General features: G+C 43.3%; 1 protein-coding gene across 2 annotated transcripts in view; it reads left to right on the top strand.

Moving 5' to 3' along the window:
• AOAH (acyloxyacyl hydrolase) overlaps positions 1-24394 on the top strand; it is a 439135-nt gene extending 414741 nt beyond the window's left edge. For both annotated transcript variants that reach the window (XM_063922510.1, XM_063922509.1), the window contains 2 exons: positions 5942-6018; positions 23548-24394. In XM_063922510.1, coding sequence (XP_063778580.1) covers positions 5942-6018; positions 23548-23676 — 206 coding nt within the window. In that variant the 3' untranslated portion in view covers positions 23677-24394. The remainder of the gene's footprint in view (positions 1-5941; positions 6019-23547) is intronic.
• Positions 24395-24752: the final 358 nt, after the last annotated feature.

Here is a 24752-nt window from a genome sequence, read left to right as displayed (position 1 = left end):
TTCATTTTAAATTCTAGTACATGTTGTTTTACAATCATTTGCAGTCATTTATTCTGCTGGGTTTATGTGCATAAATACCTTTAATCAAAATAATGTCTCCTAGTCCCTCCCTTAGAAATATATCATATCTCCTGTAAGTTATCCTAATGTTTGCAAATGACATTGCAGCTCTCATCCATTAAAAATAAGCGGTATCAGTGTATTTTAATGGGCAGTAAACAAATATATTTTACTTATAGAGTTAATAATAATAATAATAATAATAATATAAATTCCATTTTATTTTGCAGCTTTTCAAATTTTGTCTAGGACCAAATACTTTGTTTAATCTTTGATGTCATAGACATAGACACTGACAAGGTCGGACTGGCCCACAGGGGTACAGGGGAAACCACCGGTAGGCCCCACTGCCTGAGTGCCCGCTCCTTCCTCTAGGGATCAGGTTCCAGACTCTGCACTTGTATTATACATGGTAGATATGTTGCATTACACTGCACTAAACTATTGTGTATTTCAAACCTCTGTGGAGGCTGGCCACACCCCCTTTGTAGGCTGGCCACACCCCTAAGTATGGGCCTCTATCACTGCATTCCCCCGGTGGGCCCTTCATGCCCCAGTCCGACACTGGACACTGAAGGTGCACTATATAGGGGTTACCATTACTGACCCTCTCTAGAAACCATCACTTTAAAAGTTGCTGAGCAGCAATGATTCTTGGCCTAAATGCTGGAGAACTCCAGATTCTGCTACTGGTAGACTCCAAATTCTGAGGCCATAAGATTCAAGCTGCGAAGGATGGAACTTTTTTCTGTGAAATCCATACACTGTGATCTTTGATAGGAATACTTGGTTGTTGGATGTAATTCACTATTAGGGCAAATCAGGAGTTCCAAACAAATCCATCTTACTGCTTTGTAAACACTCTTCATTTTTAATATGATTAGGTCATTAAGTATTTATTTTCATATCGTGGGTGACGTATTATAGGTGTTAGCTACCTAAAGGCGGAATAGCGGTTTTGTTAATGGTTTTCATAGGCTAAGAATAGACTTGATGGTAGGGTAATAAATTACAGCACTGCCACCATTTTAACTATTGGTCATGATTATTCAAATGTGTGTCCGTCCAATTTGATTGTAGGCCTGTCTATTTACATGTGGTTTGTCTAATTGAGAAAGACCAAGCTACATTACAAAGATATTTAATGGGTATTCTCCTGCCCCATGGGAACTGGTGAGATTACACTTTTGCCCCTCTCATTAGTTATATGCCCACTGAACTCCCTGCCTATGAGATGATTATTTAATACAGAAATTAAAGCATTCCACTGTTTCCTTGCCATTGTATATTTATACTGTAAAAAGAACTTTCAGTGACGTATAATATCTGGGCATGTGCGCAGGCCCCTGTGTGTTGGTTTTGTTTTTGGATCTGGATTCATTGTCTAGTTTTGGTTCTGGTTTTCCAAAACTATCCTCATGTGTTTTGGTTTTGGATATTTTTTTTGTTTTTTACTTCTTGCTGCCCTGTATTAGGAGCTCTGGACTGCAATGTAGGCAGTGATAAAATAAACACTAGTGTGCACCAAGGGTTAATGCTGCCCCTGAATTAAGAGCTCTAGGCTGCACTGTGGGCTTACAGCACCAGTGAGTACCAATAAATAAATTAAATGGTAAATGTCATGGTTGGGAAAAATATATAATGGCATTAAAATAAAAATAAATAATGTTGCCCTTATGAGCTCTGGCCTGTGTGCAGTGTTCGCAGTGCCCCAGTAAGTAGGCTAAATATTGATATTTGCCCTGGTTGTCTAGTGACTTGCGTATATTGAATCCAAAACATGCAAGATCCGACGCAGGAAAGATGATGTTTTGCCTTATTTTGGGATCCAAGTCATGCAGAATGACGCGAGCCTATACTCAGATCCACTTGAAAATGCAAAATTTGGGTTGGTTAGCTTTTCTGAATACCAGACCCGCTCATCTCTAATAATATCTTTGATACAAACAATAACATATGGGCAGTACAGTGGCATTGCTGTCACACAGAGCTGGGGGTCATAGTTTTGATTCCAACCAGGGCTTTATATGCTTGGAGTTTGTATATTCCCCCTGTGTTGTTTGAGTTCTCTCCAGGTGCCCCAGTTTCCTACCACAGTCCAAAAATACTTGTATGTTTAATGGCTAAAATCAACCTGTGTGTATTTCTGTTCTCACACTTCAATTACAGCTCTCGCCTACTCAGCGACCATGCATACCCACATCTCCTCTCACTTGTAGCCATTCCTCTCTTCCACCAGCTGTCCGCCCCAGTAGTATGCCAATTAGTCCTTTGCTTCCTTACATCTCGGCTGTAGTGTGTACGGAGAATTGTGGTGCTAATTGTTCTGTGCCCTGTTTTAGTTTTTCAGTTACTGTAATGTTAAGTTCTGTGTACCCTGCATTGTTCTAATGTGTGCCCTATGGAGGTAATTCCAGGTTGATCGCAGCAGGATTTTTGATAGCAATTGGGCAAAACCATGTGCACTGCAGGGGAGGCAGATATAACATGTGCAGAAAGAGTTAGATTTGGGTGGGTTATTTTATTTTTGTGCAGGGTAAATACTGGCTGCTTTATTTTTACACTGCAAATTAGATTGCAGATTGAACACACTCCACCCAAATGTAACTCTCTCTGCACATGTTATATCTGCCTCCCCTGCAGTGCATATGGTTTTGCCCAATTCCTGACAAAAATCCTGCTGCGATTAACTTGGAATTACCCCCTATGTACGGCGCTGCAAAACACTTGTGGTGCCTTATAAATAAAATGTCATAATATTACTCACCGCAGGGATCCATCAGCATTGTCAGAGTTGGGATTTTGACTGTCGAGATCACGACCACCGGGATCCTGACAGCATCCCTACAGTATACATATAAGGATATTTGCCTAGCTGTGGGTAGATAGTATTAAGATATGTGTGCTGTGGCGGGGGGCATTTTGTCTGAAGTCACTGGGTGGGGTAGAAGATGGGGTGATGCCCAGTGGTGCAAGTAGAAAAAATGTCTTATAGGTACTGTGTGCGTGCGCCAAAAATGGGTGTGACCAAATGTCACATGGGGTGTGGCCAATGAAAATGGGGGCGTGGTACACATATGGGGGAGGGGCAGATACACATATGACCCCAATAGTGCCAGATATACGTTGCCCCACAGTGCCAGATATACATTGCCCCACAGTGCCAGATATACATTGCTCCACAATGCCAGATACACATTTCCTCACTGTGCCAGATACACAAATGCCCCCAGAGTGCCAGCTATACATTGCCTCACAGTGCCAGATACACATTGCCCCACAGTGTCAGATACACAAATGCCCCTAGAGTGCCAGCTATACATTGCCTCACTGTGCCAGATACACATTGCCCCACAGTGTCAGATACACATTTCCCCCCAAAGTGCCAGATATACATGTCCCCCTCAGTGTCAGATATGCCCCCAGTGCCAGATACACATGTCCCCCGCAGTGCGAGATATGCCCGCAGTGCCAGATACACATGTCCCCTCAGTGCCGGATATGCCCGCAGTGCCAGATACACATGTCCCCCCAGTGCCAGATATGCCCCCAGTGCCAGATACACATGTCCCCCCAGGGACAGATACACATGTCCCCCCCGTGCCAGATATGCCCCCAGGGCCAGATATGCTCCCAGTGCCAGGTATACATGCCCCCCCCCCTTCCCCTGCTGCTCACCGCTGCTGCTTTCGTGTGTGTGTGTGTGTGTGTGTGTGTGTGTGTGTGTGTGTGTGTGTGTGTGTGTGTGTGTGTGTGTGTCTCTCCGGTGGGTGTGGGTGTCTTCATTCAATTCAGCGCCGATCCGTGAGCCAATCAAAGCTCGCAGTCCGGCAGCCTTGGCTGCCGGTCTGCAAGCTCTGATTGTTCAATTCAGCACCGCCCGTGAGCCAAAGACACTGAGGGGGCAGGAGAGGCGCAGGCTGCGCTCTCCTCCCCTCGCATCAGCGGCTGGGAGGGACGGAGCGGCGGTACCCACGGCTAAATTCTTAAGGGTACACCGTACCCGCACACTTGCACTGCTGGCTGATGCCTGTTAGTTGTAGGAGAAGTGAGGCTGTGTTGTCCAGGCAGCTTCCAGTGAGAGCTGTAAGGAGAGCGGACGGTACCTCTCTGCAGCTCTCTACTGCGCAGCTGTTAAACACATGGCAGCTTTATGTAATAGATAGGCTGTCCGGTGGAAGGATATGAGAGAAAATGTTACTTCCTGGTTAGTGTAATGCGTGTGTTCTGTTCTGTTCTAAAGCCACATTGTTGTTACTTACTGTCATCCAGTAAACAAGTACTGTACACAGTGTTTTCACCAATCTGAGTGTGGACTGGAGTCATACAAACATAAATATTAAAACATCCTCTCACAGATGTAACACAATCAGCAACATATATAGAGGGTCAATCCGAGTTGATCGCACGTAGCAACTTTTTGCTGCTCGTGCGATCAACTAGACGCCGCCTGTGGGGGAGTGTATTTTAGCATAGTAGGGCTGCGAACGCTTGTGCAGCCCATCTATGCTAAAAAAGTTTCACTCAAAACAAGACTAGCCCTAGACCTACTTACCCAGTGCGACGGATCCAGCGATGAAGGTCCCGGTCCTGACGTCAGACATCCGCCCTCCGTTCGCCTGGACATGCCTGCGTTCTTCTTACCACTCCCTGAAAACGGATGGAAACAGGAACGCCTCCCGGCTTTCCATCTTCTTGCGATCGCCGCTGCGATCACATTTGTCGCTGGTGGTGTCGTTGCCCGGCGATGATCGTCGACAGGCAATGGCGCGCATGCGCATTTCCGACCCGTTCACATCGCAGCGAAGAACCACTGCGTGCGAACGGCTCGGAATGACCCCCATAGTACAGTATATGGGAGCTAACTCCCCGCTGCTGCAGTGTACCCAATTTCAATTTGTTGAACATGAGACATAGGGCATAATTCAGATTTGTACGTAAACCCGATGGCTAATGTCAGGGGCGGATTGGGATGGAAAACCAGCCTGGGAAATTTATGGAAGTAGCCCTATTGGGGGTGCGGTCTAATGACGGGATAGGGTCTGTTGAGGGGTGTGGGATCCCTCCTCATAATGCCTAATTTTACGCAGTTGTTGCCACCCTTGTGTATTTTGCTGTGGTTGTATCTGAGATCATCAGGGACAGATTGGGAATTTAAAGTGGCCCTGTAAAATTTTGTAGAAGTGTCCCGACATGGGCAGAACTAGAGGTATAACATATAATGTAGCCATGGCAGCATCACTGGATGACAGGGTTACTGTACTGCAGAGATGGAATAACAGAATGAATGGGGACAATGCAGTGTACTGAGTGCGGTGGGCTGGGTGCGCATGCGCAGTGTAGCGGCTGCACGTGCGCACCAGACATAGCTCATCAGACTATGATCGCTGCCACTGCAACGATCGGAACTGAATTAGGCCCTTGGTGCGTTTTCAGCTGCATGACCACAAATGGCCTTTGATGCATCCCTGAATGTCTCTTCCTCAAAGCTCTATCTACTGCAGGTAAAAAGGGAATTAGTGGACTGTTCTGTAGAATGATGACACTGGAATCTTCAGTGGAGGCCATCAGAAAATGTCCTCAATTATATGAATAGTTTCATTAGCATCAGTGGATTATTAGTAAATTAACAGAAGCTGGTATTGCTTTTATATCCTGTTTATTAATCACATATATATTACCACACATCAAGATTATTTCATAGTATTATTGTAATCTATGAGAACATTTCTCAGCTGTGTTGTACAACAGGAAAACCCTAAAAGTCTGACATAAAGTCGTATTTAAGAAAATGGTCCAGAAACCTGTTTTCATATGATCAATTATATAGAAGGTTGAATACGCAACCAACTTTTAATTCAAATCCCATTTATATTCTCAGTGATTGCAAAATGGAAACGTTTGGGAGGAAACGCATGGGACCTGCTGGAGCCGGTAGATGGATTTCACCCTAATCAGGTATTGGAATTTATATGTACTTATATGTGTACGTAGAGCTGAATGTAAATGTGTTTCATATTAAACAAGATACAGAAAACTTTCCTTGTGGCAACTTGGTAAATATGTTTGGTATCCCCTTTATATAAATTGTACTGGGCTTCACTCAGCTGGAGGCAAAACCAGAACATATTATTTGCCAAAATGATCAGAAATCAGTAATAACATCACATCCTCATTTTATTGCTCCAGTCTACAGGCTGTCATAAGGAAAATTCATGTTATTTATTTCAAAATAAATATTGAACAAGGAGGTGGCGAATGACACATGTAGCTTCTTATGATGTTTATTAAAGTATTTTTATAAGAGTAATCCGTTTCTAATATTATTAATTTTATTGATGAAGATGATGATTATGTAGCACCTTTCTCCCAAAAAGCATAAACACTCAATTGTAGGCTCTTTAGATTCAATTGTGGCATGAAAGAATTGCAAAAAAAAAAAAAAGAATATCAGGTTTTGTTTACAATATGGGTTTCTCTGATAGTCTGAAAGCGAGGCCATGGGTCAGACACCGGAGAATCAGTAGATTCTTTGGATGGTATGGGACCCTCTCTGGTTGATCTGACTTTCTTCAAGGATTCGATTAAGCCGACCACAAGCTATCCTCATAATGGGAACAGTGCAATGAACCAGGGGCTGGCTGTAATGTAGCTGCTAATAGATATTTTTTAAGCAGTGTCTCCTGCAACCATGAATAGAATGAGTGATGCAAAAGCTGAGCTATACATCCACACAAAGACATGTATCATATTGGCGTGATATTCTTCTTTAGTGCCTGACTCTGAGTTGGATGCAGCTCACATCTGTGCTGCGTCTTTGGACGAAGCAGCAATGTAAAAATATGCTAATGCCTCAAGAGGTGTCTGAGGTAAAAATCCACCTCCTGCCACCATCGAAGATCCAAGTGCTGTGTCCTAATACGCAGCATCACATAAGATGCAAGACTATCGTCCATTTGAGTAACCCTTAGGTTACTCCGATTGGCCCTGATAACTCCGTTGCTGAGGCCAGGAAATCTGTGTCAGAAGACACAGACCCTAGCCTCTGCACTCCCAGAAAACGGGAGTGGCATACCGCCATTTTCCAGAACGGAAGCTGGTACTCCATTCACCCCACCTCTAAATGGCACTGCGTGCGTCTATGAAGGTCCCATTCTGCTCATGCACAGACCAGATCCTGAACATGCGCAGGTGGCCCATCATCTGAGATGTATGCAAACCATATCTGAATTTGGCCTTTAATTTGCTTACATCTGTCATTTGTCCTCACATATAAAAAAAAGAAAAACATCAAACCTTGCTAATGCTAAACTGTAATGCAAATCTGTATATTTCTTGCAAAATTAAAATATGATTTATTAGTGAAAAAGTTGATCAAAACATTTAAGCTTGTAAGCCTTGGCAGCAGATTTGGACTAATTACATTTCCTGAGCGTCTCAGCCAGCTGGAGCGCATTCACTGTTGTATGGTAGTTCTGCAAGGCGTCTGTTTATCATTTCCGTAGGGTTTTCATAATTTGGTGAAACATGCATACAGTAACTGCATGTTATGAGCATAATTCTAATGCATTCATACAAATGTTGACAACAAACATTGATGATGAAGCAAGTTGTACAAAGCATGAATAAGGACTCTTTCCACAATGCACGGGGTTCTGAAAGCAGGCTGAATATATGATTAACCTTTTCATTATGAAGGAACTTAGATCTTTTTCAGGTATTAAACCTGGCAACAAAAATGTGTAATATATCAACTATAACCCTGATTTTATTCTGAAACGTCCAATGCTAAGTGAGCTATGCTGGATATATCAGTGCCCTTACTGTACAAAATAAATATTATTTTCACACCTCCCAACATCTGAAAAACGATGATTGTGAGCGCCATGCTCACAATCATCGTTTTTACCAAAAATACATTGATCGTTGGGGTATACCTTCCAACCTCTTTATCTGGCAAATTGGCAATGTCCTGATTTTGGGCAAGTCCTCTGCCATGGAAAATCAGATGTTGAGAGGCATGAAAATAATATCATGACCTCTGTGACTGTAACATAGGCTTGCTGTAATATTCCATTAATCCGGGAGACCCATGATTTACAGTACACAGGTTCTGTGGTTGATTAAAACCATCTGAAATGCAGGCACTGAATTTAGCCAGCCACAGAACTTGTGAAATTCCATTGTCCCGGATTAAAGAGATGTGATCACAAGCCTACTGCAACACATCCCCAGTGTGCTACTGCCATGCCAAAGCTCAAATGTAAACTCCCAAATGTTGACATAATGGAGACTACTAGGCACTGTAATATGAATTGGTATTATTTTGTGGCCACATCCCTTTCCCATGAAGCCACGCCTCAATATATTTTTCACGCGCCTAAGGCGCGCACTGCCCCTGCTTTACATAAATGTGGGGAGGGGGGGGGGGGCGATGCCGTTTCCTGCACACAGCACTAAAATGTCTCGTTACGGCACCTTTGCTAGGTATCCATTTCCCTGGCCCTGAGCAGGTCACCCTCACCAGATCCTCTCCAGCACAGTGCCCCTATTGCATTCAAATAATCACCCCCCCTCCCTCCACATCCTAAATCTAGGACACATCCACATCCTAAACCTGAACGGATCCCATCTGTATGTGTATCTCTACCCTGTTATGTCATACTGTACTTTGCTTTCCTGAGGGGTGGTCTTCAGTATGCCGACTGACGGGATCCCGGCGCACAGTATACCGGCGCCGGAATCCCGACAGCCGGCATACCGACACTTATTCTCCCTCGTGGTCCACGACCCCCCTGGAGGGAGAATAAAATAGCGTGGCGCGCCACCGTGCCCGTAGCGTGGCAAGCGCAGCAAGCCCGCAAGGGGCTCATTTGCACTCGTCACACTGTCGGTAAGCCGGCGGTCGGGCTCCCGGCGCTGGTATGCTGGTCGCCGGGAGCCCGAATGTTTTGTCAGTCCAACCAAACTGATAGCAGCAATATTAAACAACGTTTCAATGCCTTTATTGACGTGGCATTTTCATCAGGATACCACGTCAATAAAGGCATTAAAACGTTGTTTAATATTGCTGCTATCAGTTTGGTTTATTGGAGTGCCGCACTTCTGTCCGCCTGTCCGAATCTCCCTCTGTGAAGGCACCCGCAACTAAGGACTTGTAAGTGGCTGTGCCAGACCCTTCTGCTTTCTATATATATATATATAGTAATGCAGCAGCTCCGGCACTCCAATAGATTAGCTGAATATAGAAATACTTGCTCCTGTGCCTTCCATCAGGATGGCTACCCCAGAATAACAGCAAAGAAAGAGGCGGCACTCGGAGTCAGCAAAAGCGTAACTTGTATTAAACCAAAAAGCGTTGACGTTTCGGGGACGTGCTCCCAGGGCCGTCTTAACAGCAGTGTAGGCCTCTGGGCACAGCAATGCACTGGGCCCCCTACCTATCCTCCAGCGGTAGCGGTGGGGGGTGCTATCAGTGGCAGCTTTGATGTCCCGCGGGCGGTAGGGGGTGTACTATCTTTCGCTCAGTATGTTGGACCTGTAGCAGTAATTTCTGATAATTACTCCTTTACTGCACAGATGAGACTAAACTGTAGAAGGGGGCATTGGGCTGAATGAAGGGGCCCTGGTACATAACTTCCAGGGAGGTAGGGGGTGTTTAATATGTAGGGGAGGGGTGGATAGTGGAGTGGGCTTAATATTTATAATTTTCTGGTGTGAGGGCAGCTTGCTTGACTGCAGATATCTCATGTTCCTGAAAATATTAGCTTTGAATGGGATAAAAAACTAGAGAGTCCCACCTTTCAGGAGGTGCTGGGGACTTGGGGATCAGAGTTCAGGAGCCAGAGCAATCCACCAACGAAAATCTAAAACTGCATATTAGGTATGTGGAGCTGTAGCAGGGACCAGCTGCTGAAAGGCTGATATCTCTGGTTCTGGGCATAGTAGAGACAAGCTGCCAGTGTCCACCAAAAGGGGAGAGTCCCAGCTTTTTGGTTATATCATCAGAGAAACTCTAAGTCATACAGAACCCGCGATATCTGGCTGGGAAGAGCAATTAACAGGCTTGGATGGGGACCCCTGCTTTCAAGTCGGATATTTCCAGTTCCCCAGGGCCGATTTCAAAAACCTGGTACCCCTGGAAAGAGGGGACCCTCAGCTATCAGCCTAGGGCCCTTACACTCCTGGGGCCCTTGGGCAAGAGCCCATTGAGCCCATACGAAAAGACGGCCCTGCGTGCTCCCCTTCCTCAGAACAATTTAACACTGTGCAAAACAAACAATAAATACCCACTTACCCCATGGGCCTCCCCCACCAGCGTGCGTCCCCCATCACATTGCCTGGAGGCTCCGACATACACTTCCAGTTTCCGGCGGCGGGGCGGATGTGACGTAGCAGGGCCCGGCCTGGTGACCATGGCAACCCGTTACCCCGGCCGTCTGCTGAACTCCCGCGATGTCTCCAGCTTCCCACAGCCGAGCGGAAGTGACGTTGCGGAGTTCGGCTTGTAACCATGGGGACACTGTGTGTACACAACAAGAAAAAAACAATATTGAAAGAATTTAGTAAAAAACACTATGCACTATATAAACATATCGATTAAACATTACACATAATATCTGACTCATGAACAGATTCTTAAAGTGAATAGTGAAAAACAATCTTTTAAAATATCATAAGCATAAAACCTTATAATAAAACAACCCAGCTACTGAGGATAAGTGACTGGTAAAGAGAAAGGACCAGATGACAGCCCAAATATACATATCAAATCACTACCATAATAACTAGCTGTCTATGACCATGATGTGACATCATGACCTCCCACTATAACAATGCAGTCATGCTACCCGTTGTATTAAAAATACTGATAGGTAGCCCCTCTCGGACTAAAATCCACCCAAACTGTTACTGATTGCCCGTTCACAATCCTCTCAAAGCAACACAAAAAAACTCAAAATAGAGCAAAAATCACAGGAAATGTATGAGACCAAGTGTGTCATTAAGACCTTTAGGCCGCAGCGTTTGTAATTTAAAAATCCACTGGGACTCAAGTTGTGGGAGCTTCCTACCCCTATCCCCCCTCTGTTGGACTCGGGGACATGGTCTATAACCCTGTGTCTCAACGTGGCCAATTTGTGTTTGAGCTCCAGAAAATGTCTGGCTACTGGTTGTTCAGCCACCCCCGTGTTCAACGCATTACGTATGGCTTGTCTGTGTTGTGCCATACGGGTTTTAAATTGACACTCTGTCTTTCCAATGTAGTAAGTGCCACATGGGCACATAATTACATATATGACAAACTTGGTACTACATGTCAAAGGCCATTTAATTGGAAATTTTTTGCCTGAAAAGGGATGCGTAATAGTATCCCCAGGTGACATATAGGTGCACGTAGTGCACCCCAGGCATTTGTAGCACCCATTATTTCTCGTTAGGAAATGTGTAGCTGGTGTTCTAATACTCGAGATATCGGTTTTAACCACGATATCTCGAATATTGCGCCCTCTGGTGTAACTGGGCATAAGTTTCTTACGAAATAATTTCGGAAGATCTGTGTCAGATGACACAATGGGCCAAAACTTTTTAGCGACTTTGCTCGTCCTAGCGCTCTCAGAATTAAATTCATTGACCCATGTGACAGCAGTCACAGCATCCCTTGGCTTGTGTCCTATGCTGGATTTAAGCAACTGATTTCTATCTTGCAGCAGGGCTTTTTTTCTAGCATTTTGTAACAGTTGTGAAGGATATCCTCTCTGTCTAAATTTTTCTTCCATCTCATTCAACTGTTTATCCCTGTCGCTGTTCTCACTGTTCACCCTGCACACTCTTAAAAACTGTGAGTAGGGTAAACCCTTCCGAGTGGGGACCGGGTGGAAACTGTCATGGCGTAAGAGGGTGTTGCAGTCAGTGGGTTTAGCATATAGCTTAGTAATAATGTGACCTTTCACTAACCTAATATGAATGTCGCGAAAACAAGGAAAAAAAGAAGCAATACTTCCATGCGCTGGAAGTGTAGAGGCTGCAAATAAGTATATGTTCCGGAGTTATCAACCGGAAGACAAATAGTACCACAATACAAGAATTATACACAAATTGATCTTCAACACTGGATAAATAGAATACTTCAGACCGGTTTGTTTCCCAAAAATCTTAAAGTCTCTAATCGATGTCTCCAGGAATTTTCTCCAACAAGATAGTACATAGAGGAAGAAAAACAAAAGAAAATTTCCAATGTGTGGTAATTTCTTAAGATGTAACAGGAATCATACAGAGGGACTATGGGATATAGTTTCCCCTCCTTAGTGTCTTTGTAAGATGTTCTGGGACCACCCGGAAAGTGTGTCAATCATAAACACAGAATGCTCACTTTCTTGCTTACTTCAACATACAGTACGTATGTGGACTCCTATAAAGGTATCTTTAGGATTTTCAAGAAAAACTTCACTCCAGAGGGTTCCTAATTTACCAGGTTATTCTCCAGCATATGGGACATGGGAGGAAAAGCAAAGAGAGAAAATCCAATGTGTAGTGGTTCTCTATAACCGTAAAAATTAGGGTATGGGGGATATATAGATAAGTACAGATAGATCCCTTTTCCTCTGTGTCGTTATATCACGTTAGGGGACCACCCAAACCAATGTGTGATGGATCACAAATACGAGATGCTCACTTTAAGGCTTACATAAAGTTAGGCCATTGTAAACATGTAAAGGTATCTTTCAAACTGTTCGGCATAAATCATTTCTTAAAACTCTTGACATAACACGCTTACACGTGGGCTTACTTGAAGTATGCAGGGTATGTTCACGTAGCGGTTTCTTTTAAAACGCATCCATAGTTAATCTCCACCAGAAAAAGCCATGTTTGTAATAAACAAACGGATTTTATTGAACAAAAAATATGTACATTAAAACATGGGAACAAAGATCACCTTACCTCGGCAGTTGTAAAATTCCCAATAGGGGTAAAGAAAAATAAAAAAGGCCCAAATGTTCTTACCCAATCTGCTGGGAGCCTCAAAGACAAAGGATCACCAAGTTCTCACACAAAAAAACATGCCACCAACGCGTTTCGACTACTCTGGTCTTCCTCTGGGTGGTGGTGGGATCCCAGAGCAATCTATTTATCCTCTTATGGATCCCACCCCTGTTTAAATGCACAGTGGAGAAACTACAATAACTGTCTCAATTAGGGACATGGTATATGTCTCTATGTATAGTAAATCGGAAACAGTAACAAACCCATATAAAAAAACTACTGAATAAAACCTTTAAAAGCCATGTAAATTCATTAATTCCCTGTTAGTACGGGTTGGCATGGCAACCAAGTAAACGGCCAATCAGACGTTCTTCCTGGCTCTGTGCCGTAGGGAGCTATAGGACTTCCTGTGTGTGGAACGCACGTATCAGGCACGCACGACGGACACAGGAAGTGGAGGTGACGTACCTACACCCCCCTGTGTTCCATGCGGCCGGCGATCCCGGATACGTGCGGTCCACCTCCCCGGAAATGCTACTATGATGAATACACTCTAAAAAGAAGAAATATATGTGGAACAAAAACCTATTAAAAACTCCATTGGTATCACATTACTGTTAGCGGTTGTGGATATTACTAAACATACAATAAAAGTCCAAATAGAAATAAAGCTAAAAATTAAAAATATAACCACATTTAAATCCGATTGGATACTGAAATATTAAAACAGTGGGAATATATACTGAATATGAGTTCCGAATTTTGTATATTCAGACACTGAAAAAGTATATGTACTACACATTATCCGGATCCCTGGTAGGGGCCCCATGTATTAAACCTCCCCAAAATGGTAATAATTTGGAGGAATAATTATGGACATAAAACATGAATATAATAGGGAACACATGATGTCTCAGGGTAACTGTGAGAAATTGAAAGGTACTGCTGCCTTTCATTAAAATACACACACCCCAATGTATTAAAGAGGCCTGAATGGGAGAGTATAGTTGTTACAAGGATACGTGGAAGGGATGACCTACAAGAACCACTTTAATTCAAAATCTACGTTGAGACCTGTGGGGGACAGGGTCTTCATATCGTAAATGTATTTCATTTCTGTTTTTGCTAGTACTGTATTTGTGTCTTTTTTCCTCCAATTCCCTTCTATTTTTTTAATCCCTATAACTGCCGTAATTGAATCCAAGGAGCATTGATGTTCTTCCCTAAAATGGTTGGATAAATTATCTTTATCCAGGCCTTTCTTGATGTTGCGTGTATGTTCCCCCCATCGCTCACGGAGCTTTCTTGATGTGCGTCCGACGTACTGTAATTTGCAGCTGCATTGGATCAGATAAATGCAATTACTGCTGTATTTCTTACCACTTCCTGTGGCAGTGAATTCATTAACTTTTCTGGGGGTGGTAGTATGGGATTTGAACATAATACAATCTCCACATCTATGAAAACCGGTAGTTTTCACTCTCCCAATTTTCTTCTCTGGAATGGCACTTTTGACTAAACAGGATTTTAAATTATTCGCTTTTCTATAGACGAACTGTGGTCTGTCCGGAATGACTTCTTTTAAGAGAGGGTCGCATTTTAGGATATGCCAGTGTTTTTTAATAGACTTCTCTATCTCTCGGTGTTGTGTGTTGAACTGAGTAATGAAGGGAATTTTGTTTGTTTGGATATTGGGTTTTTCCTTATATTCGAGTAATGCACTTATTTCCATGTTCCTTATCTTTACCACTGTTTCTTCTATTTCCTCCTTGTTGTAACCTTTTTCTACAAATCTGGAGGTCATTTCTGATGCTTGTTTATCAAAAACCTTTATATCCGAACAGTTTCTCCTTATTCTTTGTATCTGGCTTCCTGGAATACCTTTCAACCACGTTGAAAGGTGGTTACTTGTTCTCAAAATGTAGGAATTATTGTCCGTGGGTTTGATGTAGTTTCTTGTTCTGAGAATGTTGTCCTCGACATATATACACAAATTCAGGAAATGTACTTCTTTAATGCTGACTTCAAAAGTGAGACTTATGTTAAATGAATTTGTGTTCAGAATGTCACAGAATTTTTGTAGGTCATCTCCCCATCCCCTCCATACAAAGATAATATCATCTATGTAACGTTTCCATAATATTATGTTCTTTAGATATGAGTTAATTTCCCAAATGCATATATCCTCCCAGTAACCCATGAACATATTGGCATATGCTGGGGCGAATTTTGTTCCCATGACTGTCCCCTGTACTTGTTGGTAGTAATGATTTTTAAACCAAAAAAAGTTGTTATTCAAGATGAAATTAATGGATTCCTTTAAAAATTCTATCTTTATCTTATCTATATTGCTATTTTTTTTTAAATAGTCCACTGCATGAATTCCTTTGTTATGGTCTATGATGGAATATAAGGAACTTACATCGGCTGTTACAAGGATTTCTCTTACCTCCCATGAAATGTTTTCTAAGATATTGAGGACATTGATGGTATCCTTTAAATATGACCTGATTTTTATCATCTCCGGTTGTAAATGGTGATCCACGTATTCCGATAAGTTGGCGGTGGTCAGGGTCAATGTGATCGGACTGGATGAGCTATTATGCATAGTAACCAGCTCCCCCAGTTGTTCCTCAGTGCACCTCCACATGACAAACAGGTCGTCAATGTACCTATAGTAAAGAAAAACCTGTTGTGCAACCTCCAGATTTTCAAAGAATAGACACAGTTCTACGTCCCACATATAGGAGCTGGCAAACGATGGGGCCACTGAGGACCCCATCGCACAGCCTGTCAGTTGTCTATAATACCTCCCATCAAATAAAAAATAATTATGTGTCAACATGAACTCAAGTAACATCAAAAAGAAATTGACATCCGGCCCCACATAAAGTGTATTGCCAACCAGTAACCTTTTAACTGCCTGTATCCCTGCCTCATGGGGAATACAGGTATACAAACTGGCCACATCTAGCGTGGCCAGAACTAGGCCCTCAGGGACAGAATCAATGGTCATAAACTTATTCAATAGCATATTAGAGTCTTTGAGGTGAGTGAACATCTGCTGAATGCACGGCTGTAGGTAAGCATCCAAATATACAGCCAAGGGTTCGCACAGAGACCCACGGGCAGAAACAATAGGTCTGCCTGGGGGTCTCTGCGCGTCCTTGTGGATCTTAGGAATGGTGTACAAAATTGGAGTAATGGAATACTCAGTAAGTAGTTTATCATGTACCGCACTCCCAATGACACCATCCTCTCTTGCTTTACCAAGAATCCGAGTAAGTTCACATTTATAAACCTCTGTGGGATCCTTCTCTAATAGGCAATAGGTATCCGTATCGCTAAGTTGTCTCAAGCACTCCTCTCGGTAGTCATGCAAGTCCTGCACCACGATGGCTCCACCCTTATCTGCACCACGAATAATGATATCTTTTCTACTCCCCAGCTCATGTAAGGCCTGTTGTTCCTCTTTGGATAAATTTGAATGGAATTTAGGGGTGTGCTGTAGGTTGCCTTCAGCTTCTAGCAACTGGTGAAAGGTCTTGAAAGAAGCATTATGAGAAATGGGGTCAAACTTAGATCTAGGGCCCAGTTTTTGGGGACGGGATGGTAGCGGTACTTTTGAGTCCTCTGATCGTGTTTTGCCAAAAAATTCCTGTATTTTGAGTTTACGATTTAATTTAAAAATATCAACCTTCCACCTGAATGGATCCAGATGGTTGGTTGGAACATAAGAAAGTCCTTTACTTAAGACTCTTACCTCAATGGGTGAGAGAGTAATGGAGGATAAGTTGAAAATCATTGTGTCTTCCCCTTTGGGGGTTTCCTTCCCCCTTTGCCTTTGATTTTGTCCCCCTCTTCGTGTGTGTTTTTTGTTTTTGTTTTTGGTGCTATTCCTGCCCGTGTCTTGACCCCTAAAGGGATGGTACGTGGTGCAGAGATGTTACTGGAACTTTGCTCATCAGATTCACTTGCCGATGTACTCTGAAAATTGACACGTGGTCTACGTTTAATGAATTTTGGAGGTTTATTCCGTGCTTCAAATGAGCTGGACCCCCCTAGCCAGGGGTATACTCTGTGCTGAGCGTAGTCCGCCTGCACCTTGGATAATTTTTCACATTTAAATTTTAGAAGTCCCACTTTGTATTGTTCCAACTGAGTGGATAATTTAGTCAGCCAGGCATCCGTCTGATCAGCGGCCAAGGACCCCAGGTGCTCATTCTCAAATTCTGAAATTTTTTCTTTGGTAGCATTGTACTCTCGGGTGGATTCCTCTATAACAAGAAGAATGAGGTCCATCGAGCACTTATTCAGTACTGAAACCCATTTTTTACAGAAACTTGCATTGTGTCTTCCAATTGTAGGGGTATTATGTACCCTGAAACCCCTGGGCAATTGCTTGGCCCTGTAATAGTCTGACAGGGTGCGACTATGATATAAGTAATCAAGCTCACGTTTTTTCATTTTCAGTAATTCTCTGAACATGTCCTCTGAACTAGTGCAGGCTTTGTCCATGAAAGCTGGATCCTTGTGCAATATAGCCTCTGTCTCAAGGTCCGAAAAGCTGAAAGTGTCCATAGTGTCGCATAACAGCATAAACGATGTGTGGTCGCCTCCATCAGGGGCAGCAGTCGCCATCTCCTTTCACAAGTGCCCAGTGATAAAAGTGTAAGATAAAGTGCTGGTGCTCCAAGAAAGTGCAGGTGATCAGGAAACCCTGAGGTAATGAGGAGAATAATGACGCTGAAGGGTGCCTTGAGAAAACCCCTATGTCTGCACGACACGCTGGGGTTTATAATAGTAATGCAGCAGCTCCAGCACTCCAATAGATTAGCTGAATATAGAAATACTTGCTGCTGTGCCTTCCATCAGAATGGCTACCCCAGAATAACAGCAAAGAAAGAGGCGGCACTCGGAGTAAGCAAAAGAGTAACTTGTATTAAACCAAAATGCGTTGACGTTTCGGGGACGTGCTCCCCTTCCTCAGAACAATTTAACACTGTGCAAAACAAACAATAAATACCCACTTACCCCGTGGGCCTCCCCCACCAGCGTGCGTCCCCTATCACGTTGCCTGCAGGCTCCGACATACACTTCCGGCGGCGGGGCGGATGTGACGTAGCAGGGCCCGGCCTGGTGACCATGGCAACCCGTTGCCCCGGCCGTCTGCTGAACTCCCGCGATGTCTCCAGCTTCCCACAGTCGAGCGGAAGTGACGTTGCAGAGTTCGGCTTGTAACCATGGGGACACTGTGTGTACACAACAAGAAAAAAATAATATTGAAAAAATTTAGTAAAAAACACTATGCACTATATAAACATATCGATTAAACATTACACATAATATCTGACTCATGAACAGATTCTTATAGTGAATAGTGAAAACAATCTTTTAAAATATCATAAGCATAAAACCTTATAATAAAACAACCCAGCTACTGAGGATAAGTGACTGGTAAAGAGAAAGGACCAGATGACAGCCCAAATATACATATCAAATCACTACCATAATAACTAGCTGTCTATGACCATGATGTGACATCATGACCTCCCACTATAACAATGCAGTCATGCTACCCGTTGTATTCAAAATACTGATAGGTAGCCCCTCTCGGACTAAAATCCACTCAAACTGTTACTGATTGCCCGTTCACAATCATCTCAAAGCAACACGAAAAAACTCAAAATAGAGCAAAAATCACAGGAAATGTATGAGACCAATTTTGTCATTAAAGATGTGTAGCGGGCATTTTTCGTGTTTTGTGTTTTGGTTTTGGATTCGGTTCCGCGGTCGTGTTTTGGATTCGGAGCGTTTTGGCAAAACGACCTTTTCGGATTTTTGTCGGATTCAGATGCGTTTTGGATTCGGGTGTTTTTTTTTTAAAAATACCTCAAAAACAGTTAAAATCATAGAATTTGGGGGTAATATTGATCCTATTAACCTCAATAACCATAATTTCCACTCATTTCCAGTCTATTCTGAACACCTCACAATATTATTTTTAGCCCTAAAATTTGCACCGAGGTCGCTGGATGACTAAGCTAAGCGACCCAAGTCGGCGGCACAAACACCTGGCCCATCTAGGAGTGGCACTGCAGTGTCAGACAGGATTGCACTTAAAAAAATAGTCCCCAAACAGCACCGATGCAAGGATAAATAAATAAAAAAAGAGGTGCAAGATGGAATTGTCCTTGGGCCCTCCCACCTACCCTTATGTTGTATAAACAGGACATGCACACTTTAATAAACCAATCATTTCAGCGACAGGGTCTGCCACACGACCGTGACTGAAATAACTGGTTGGTTTGGGCCCCCACCAAAAAAGAAGCAATCAATCTCTCCTTGTACAAACTGGCTCTACAGGAGGCAAGATGTCCACCTCATCCTCATCCTCTGATTTCTCACCCCTTTCACTGTGTACATCATCCTCACAGAGTATTAATTCGTTCCCACTGGAATCCACTATCACAGGTCCCTGTGTACTTTCTGGAGGCAATTGCTGGTAAATGTCTCCACGTAGGAATTTATAATTCATTTTGATGAACATCATCTTCTCCACATTTTCTGGAAGTAACCTCCTACGCCGATCGCTGACAAGGTGACCGGCTGAACTAAACACTTTTTCGGAGTACACACTGGAGGGGGGGCAACTTAGGTAAAATAAAGCCAGTTTGTGCAAGGGCCTCCAAATTGCCTCTTTTTCCTGCCAGTATACGTACGGACTGTCTGACATGATGATACTGAGCACTGATGATACTACGGAGAACTGACACTGAGCAGCACGATTAGCACAAGACACTGTACTAGTATTAGTAATGTAGTATTACTGAGCACAACAAGACAATGATCAGTGATACTGAGCACCGATGATACTGAGCACTGATGATACTACGGAGAACTGACACTGAGCAGCACGATTAGCCAAGACACTGTACTAGTATTACTAATGTAGTATTACTGAGCACCACAAGACAATGAGCAGTGATACTGAGCACTGATGATACTGAGCACTGCTGATACTGAGCACTGATGATGCTACGGAGAACTGACACTGAGCAGCACTATTCGCACAAGACACTGTTCTAGTATTAGTAATGTAGTATTACTGAGCACCACAAGACAATGAGCAGTGATACTGAGCACTGATGATACTGAGCACTGATGATACTATGGAGAACTGAAACTGAGCAGCGCAAGACACTGTACTAGTATTAGTAATGTAGTATTACTGAGCACCACAAGACAATGGGGGTAATTCCAAGTTGATCGCAGCAGGAATTTTGTTAGCAGTTGGGCAAAACCATGTGCACTGCAGGGGGGGGGGGGGGGCAGATATAACATGTGCAGAGAGAGTTAGATTTGGGTGTGGTGTGTTCAATCTGCAATCTAAATTGCAGTGTAAAAATAAAGCAGCCAGTATTTACCCTGCACAGAAACAAATTAACCCTACCCAAATCTTACTCTCTCTACACATGTTATATCTGCCTCCCCTGCAGATGAGCAGTGATACTGAGCACTGATGATACTATGTAGAACTGACACTGAGCAGCACGATTAGCACAAGACACTCTACTAGTATTAGTTATGTAGTATTACTGAGCACCACAAGACAATGAGCAGTGATACTGAGCACTGATGATACTGAGGAGAACTGACACTGAGCAGCACGATTAGCACAAGACGCTGTACTAGTATTAGTAATTTAGTATTACTGAGCACCACAAGACAATAAGCAGTGATACTGAGCACTGATGATACTGTGCACTGATAATACTGAGCACTGATGATACTACGGAGAACTGACACTGAGCAGCACGATTAGCACAATACACTTTACTAGTATTAGTAATGTAGTATTACTGAGCACCACAAGACAATGAGCAGTGATACTGAGCACTGATGATACTGAGCACTGATGATACTACGGAGAACTGACAGTGAGCAGCACGATGCAGCACAAGACACTGTACTAGTATTAGTGAGCAGCACAAAAGCACTGTGGAATTGTCACCCCCCCCCCCCTTCCCCCCAGATACCACTGTAACTGGAATGATGATGACCGAATCAGTCACAGGACACTACTACCACAGCACCCTACAGCAGCAATATGCAGTACAAGAGAGACACTGTACTGGTATTACTGAGCAGCAATAAGCACTGATACTGAGCACTGATACTGAGATTTGACACTGAGAGAACATAGCCATGTCCTCTCTGTACCCTCTACAATGCACGAGGGAAAATGGCGGCGGGAACAACCGAGCCTGGCTCGGACCCGTGTTTGACACGTGAAGTTCGGTAGGGTTCGGTTCTCAGAGAACCGAACCCGCTCATCTCTAATATATATATATATTTATTTTGATTCCCCTCTCTGGCTTCAGCCTGATTCCCCTCTTTGGTTACAGCCCTATTCCCCCTCTCTCTGCTCTAGCCTCATTCCCTTTTGGCTCCCTGGCCCCAGCAGTGTACCTACTGTGTCTCTCTGGATCCAGCCAAACTTACCTTCTATGTCTCATGTTGCTCCTCTTCACGGCTCCACTGCAGTTCAGCTGAGTGATATGCTGCTACTCTTCACGGCTCCACTGCAGTTCAGCTGAGTGATATCTTGACGTCATGCTGCTGCACTAATAAAACAAATGTTGGGCTCCCATTCAATCCTTATGCCACAGCTGCCAGTCTTCCAGTCCCTCTTAATCCTCCATAGAGGGACTGCCATGGCTGCTGGGCTCCCAGTCCCTCCTCATGCCGTGGCAGCCGGGTTTCCAGTTCCTCTTCATGCCTGCATCCTACAGTGTTCACTGTAGTGGCACAGGCAGGGCCAGCTGAAGCGGAATCTAAAGTAGGTTGGTCTCTGTAGTCTCCTCAGTGGCTAGAGCCCCTCAGAGTGTCAGGGAACTGTACAACTGTACCCTTAGTACTCCCCTGTGGCTGGGCCTGCATGGAGGGACAGATTAAAAGGTTTTAAACTCTTCTCACTATTATTCACATGGAACTGTTGTGTTGGGTGTTATACAGATTACATGAGGGTACTGTGACAATGAAAAGCCACAAGAAGATTTGTGTGGTGACCAAGCACTGATGAGCATATTGAAACCCTGACTAAAGATTGTGAAGGATGTCCGAAAACCAGAAATGCGCCACCACCTGCCCAAAATGACTTTGTGGTGCATTCATTCACCCCATGTGTTGGATTGCAGTGGATGTGCATTTCAAGTGTCCTGGCGGTATATTTACTAAAGTGTGGGTTTATAGAACTGGAGATTTTGCTCATGGCAACCATATTCTAGTTATTATCTTCTAGAAAGTGCTACATAAATGGCAAGTAGAATCTGATTGGTTGCTATGGGCAAGATTAGTTCCATGGGCAACAACTCCACTTCTATAAACCGGCACCTTTGTAAATCTACCCCCTGGTGTCCCCAAGATGACACCAACTACATCAGAACAGACAATTGCTGGCCTGAGATCAGTATTCTTCAGAAATGGGTCACATTGAGACTTATTGAAACCCATTGTGTACAAGAAGGTCATGACAAACAATTCAATTATGTGTACCAGAACCCATCCAGAAGTTTTAGAGTTGGCCAAGCAATATTGCCACATTATTATACAGTAAAATCAGTAAATGACAAACTGGAACAATAACTGTAGGTCTGAACTACACAGGATATAGGGGACAGAACATGGGGATGTCATGTAGACCAGTTCCTTGACCTCTGATGGAAGGAGGTCGCAAACCCAACTGCAGAACTATGTCAGGTGCAGGAGGTGGATCCAACAGGAAATGTGCAGGACATAACACCTTAGCCCGTCCAGTCACCTGGATGCATCTAAGGAAACTCCATCTATTTCACCAGCACCTAACAAGAGTGTGCACTTACAACTGTGTTGGCTGAAGCTTCATAAGCTCCAGAAGAAACTCTACAAGGAAACCCTTTTTGCTTCATGGTTTATTCCGTGAGAAACTGAAGACCACCTCAAAGGCCGGACTTGTAGTAATGTGGCTAAATCCAAATAATACTTGACAATTACTTCACAATTAGTGTTACCATATTACCTTACATGTTAAATTGCTGTTTCTTATTTAAAAGAGAGGGGTGTAGCACACTACAGGTATTACTTGGTTTTCTTGGTGGATAGTTACAACACAGTATGTATTGTACTTAATGTTTTGTATGAAGTAAAAAGTTCATGCTGCCACTGTCTCTCACAAACATTGCTCTGATCTGCATACATCACAAAGTTAATAGTGGGTGTCTCACTGATTTGTCACTACTATTGGTCCAATCAATTTCTGTCAGCATTTCCATTCCCATAGTAGCAGCCAATGCAAAACAGGATTGCCAAATTATTCATACGTCAAACCATAACATTATGGTGCACAAACTCTGAAATGACAAACATTTCAAGCTTTAATTTGTTACCCATATTAAAAAAACTTATCTTTTATGTTAAAATAGCTGGATTTGACTCAGTTTGGCTTAACAACTTTTTTTTCCACAGATTTCCTCTGCAGTTGGAGCAGACTTGATCTGGGAAGAAGTATTACAAAGATGGCCTGGAGTTTTTGGAAAACAGAATCCTTTCAACCAAGAAATTATAGCAAAATTTGGAGATCAAGGAGGACATTGACATGACTTAAATTATATTACAAAATGGCTATATTAAAATATACGAAAACACCACTGACCACTTTGAACACACGCAAAATGTTGAGTTTAGTCTAATTTTGTCATGTGTATTTTAGTATAATATCATAAATAATAATTATATAAAGTTCTCTTGTATGACATATCATCCATCATAATGGAAGATAAATATTGATGTTGCATGCAAGTCTACATTTACAAAGATCTCAGCAAAAGCTGTGAGTATGCAAAGTACCCAAGATTGTTGGTAAATCTGTTGATTTTGGATTTGGATTTTGAACATAGACATGAAGACAATTAACAGTTGGTGGTATAAAGGAGGGTACTGACGGGAGAGATGTGTGCTAAGCTATCTTAACACAGACCGCTCAGCACACATCTCTCCCCCCACTCGGCACAGCGCGATGAGCGAGGGGGGGGGCGACGACGGGGGGCCGCTCACTTCACACAGCGCTGAAGTGAGCGACCCGCTAGATTGAGCCTGCGGGGCCGCGCATCGCTATCGCTGGGGGGCATACACACGGCAGATCCGTGCTTAAAATCTAAGCAATCTAGTCAGATTGCTTAGATTTTAAACACAGATCTTTCCGTGTATACCCCCCTTAACTAAGAATATTTATTGTACAGTGTTGGATATAAACTGGTCTTTTCTAGACTACATACGCACCATATAGTAACCAATTAAATAGAAATTAAATGTACAGACTGGCCTGACCTATTCATGCTGTACCAAGCTGCTGTGTCTTATTTATTAATAAGTTAAGTTACTGTGTGTCCCATGCTGTAGGACACAGCACTGTTTTTCAAATTTCTCCATCCATTCTGCTCATACCTTTCACACTGGGAGTATTCTGTGTTCTCATCCTATCCCTAGGTATGACTAGGTAGGTCTTGCAATACTTAGGCTGAAATCATAAATAAAAGAAGCTACTCAGTGGTGGAACTTGTGAGTGGTGGACCCGGGTGCAAGAATATACTTTGCCCACCCCCCCACCATCTGACCCACCTCAAATTCAGAGTATGCCACATGCTAGTGGGTGACAGTGAGAAACAGTGGGT

Source organism: Pseudophryne corroboree, chromosome 5, assembly GCF_028390025.1.
Source record: "Pseudophryne corroboree isolate aPseCor3 chromosome 5, aPseCor3.hap2, whole genome shotgun sequence".
NCBI lineage: Eukaryota > Metazoa > Chordata > Amphibia > Anura > Myobatrachidae > Pseudophryne > Pseudophryne corroboree.
This window is presented reverse-complemented; position numbering and strand designations above follow the sequence as displayed.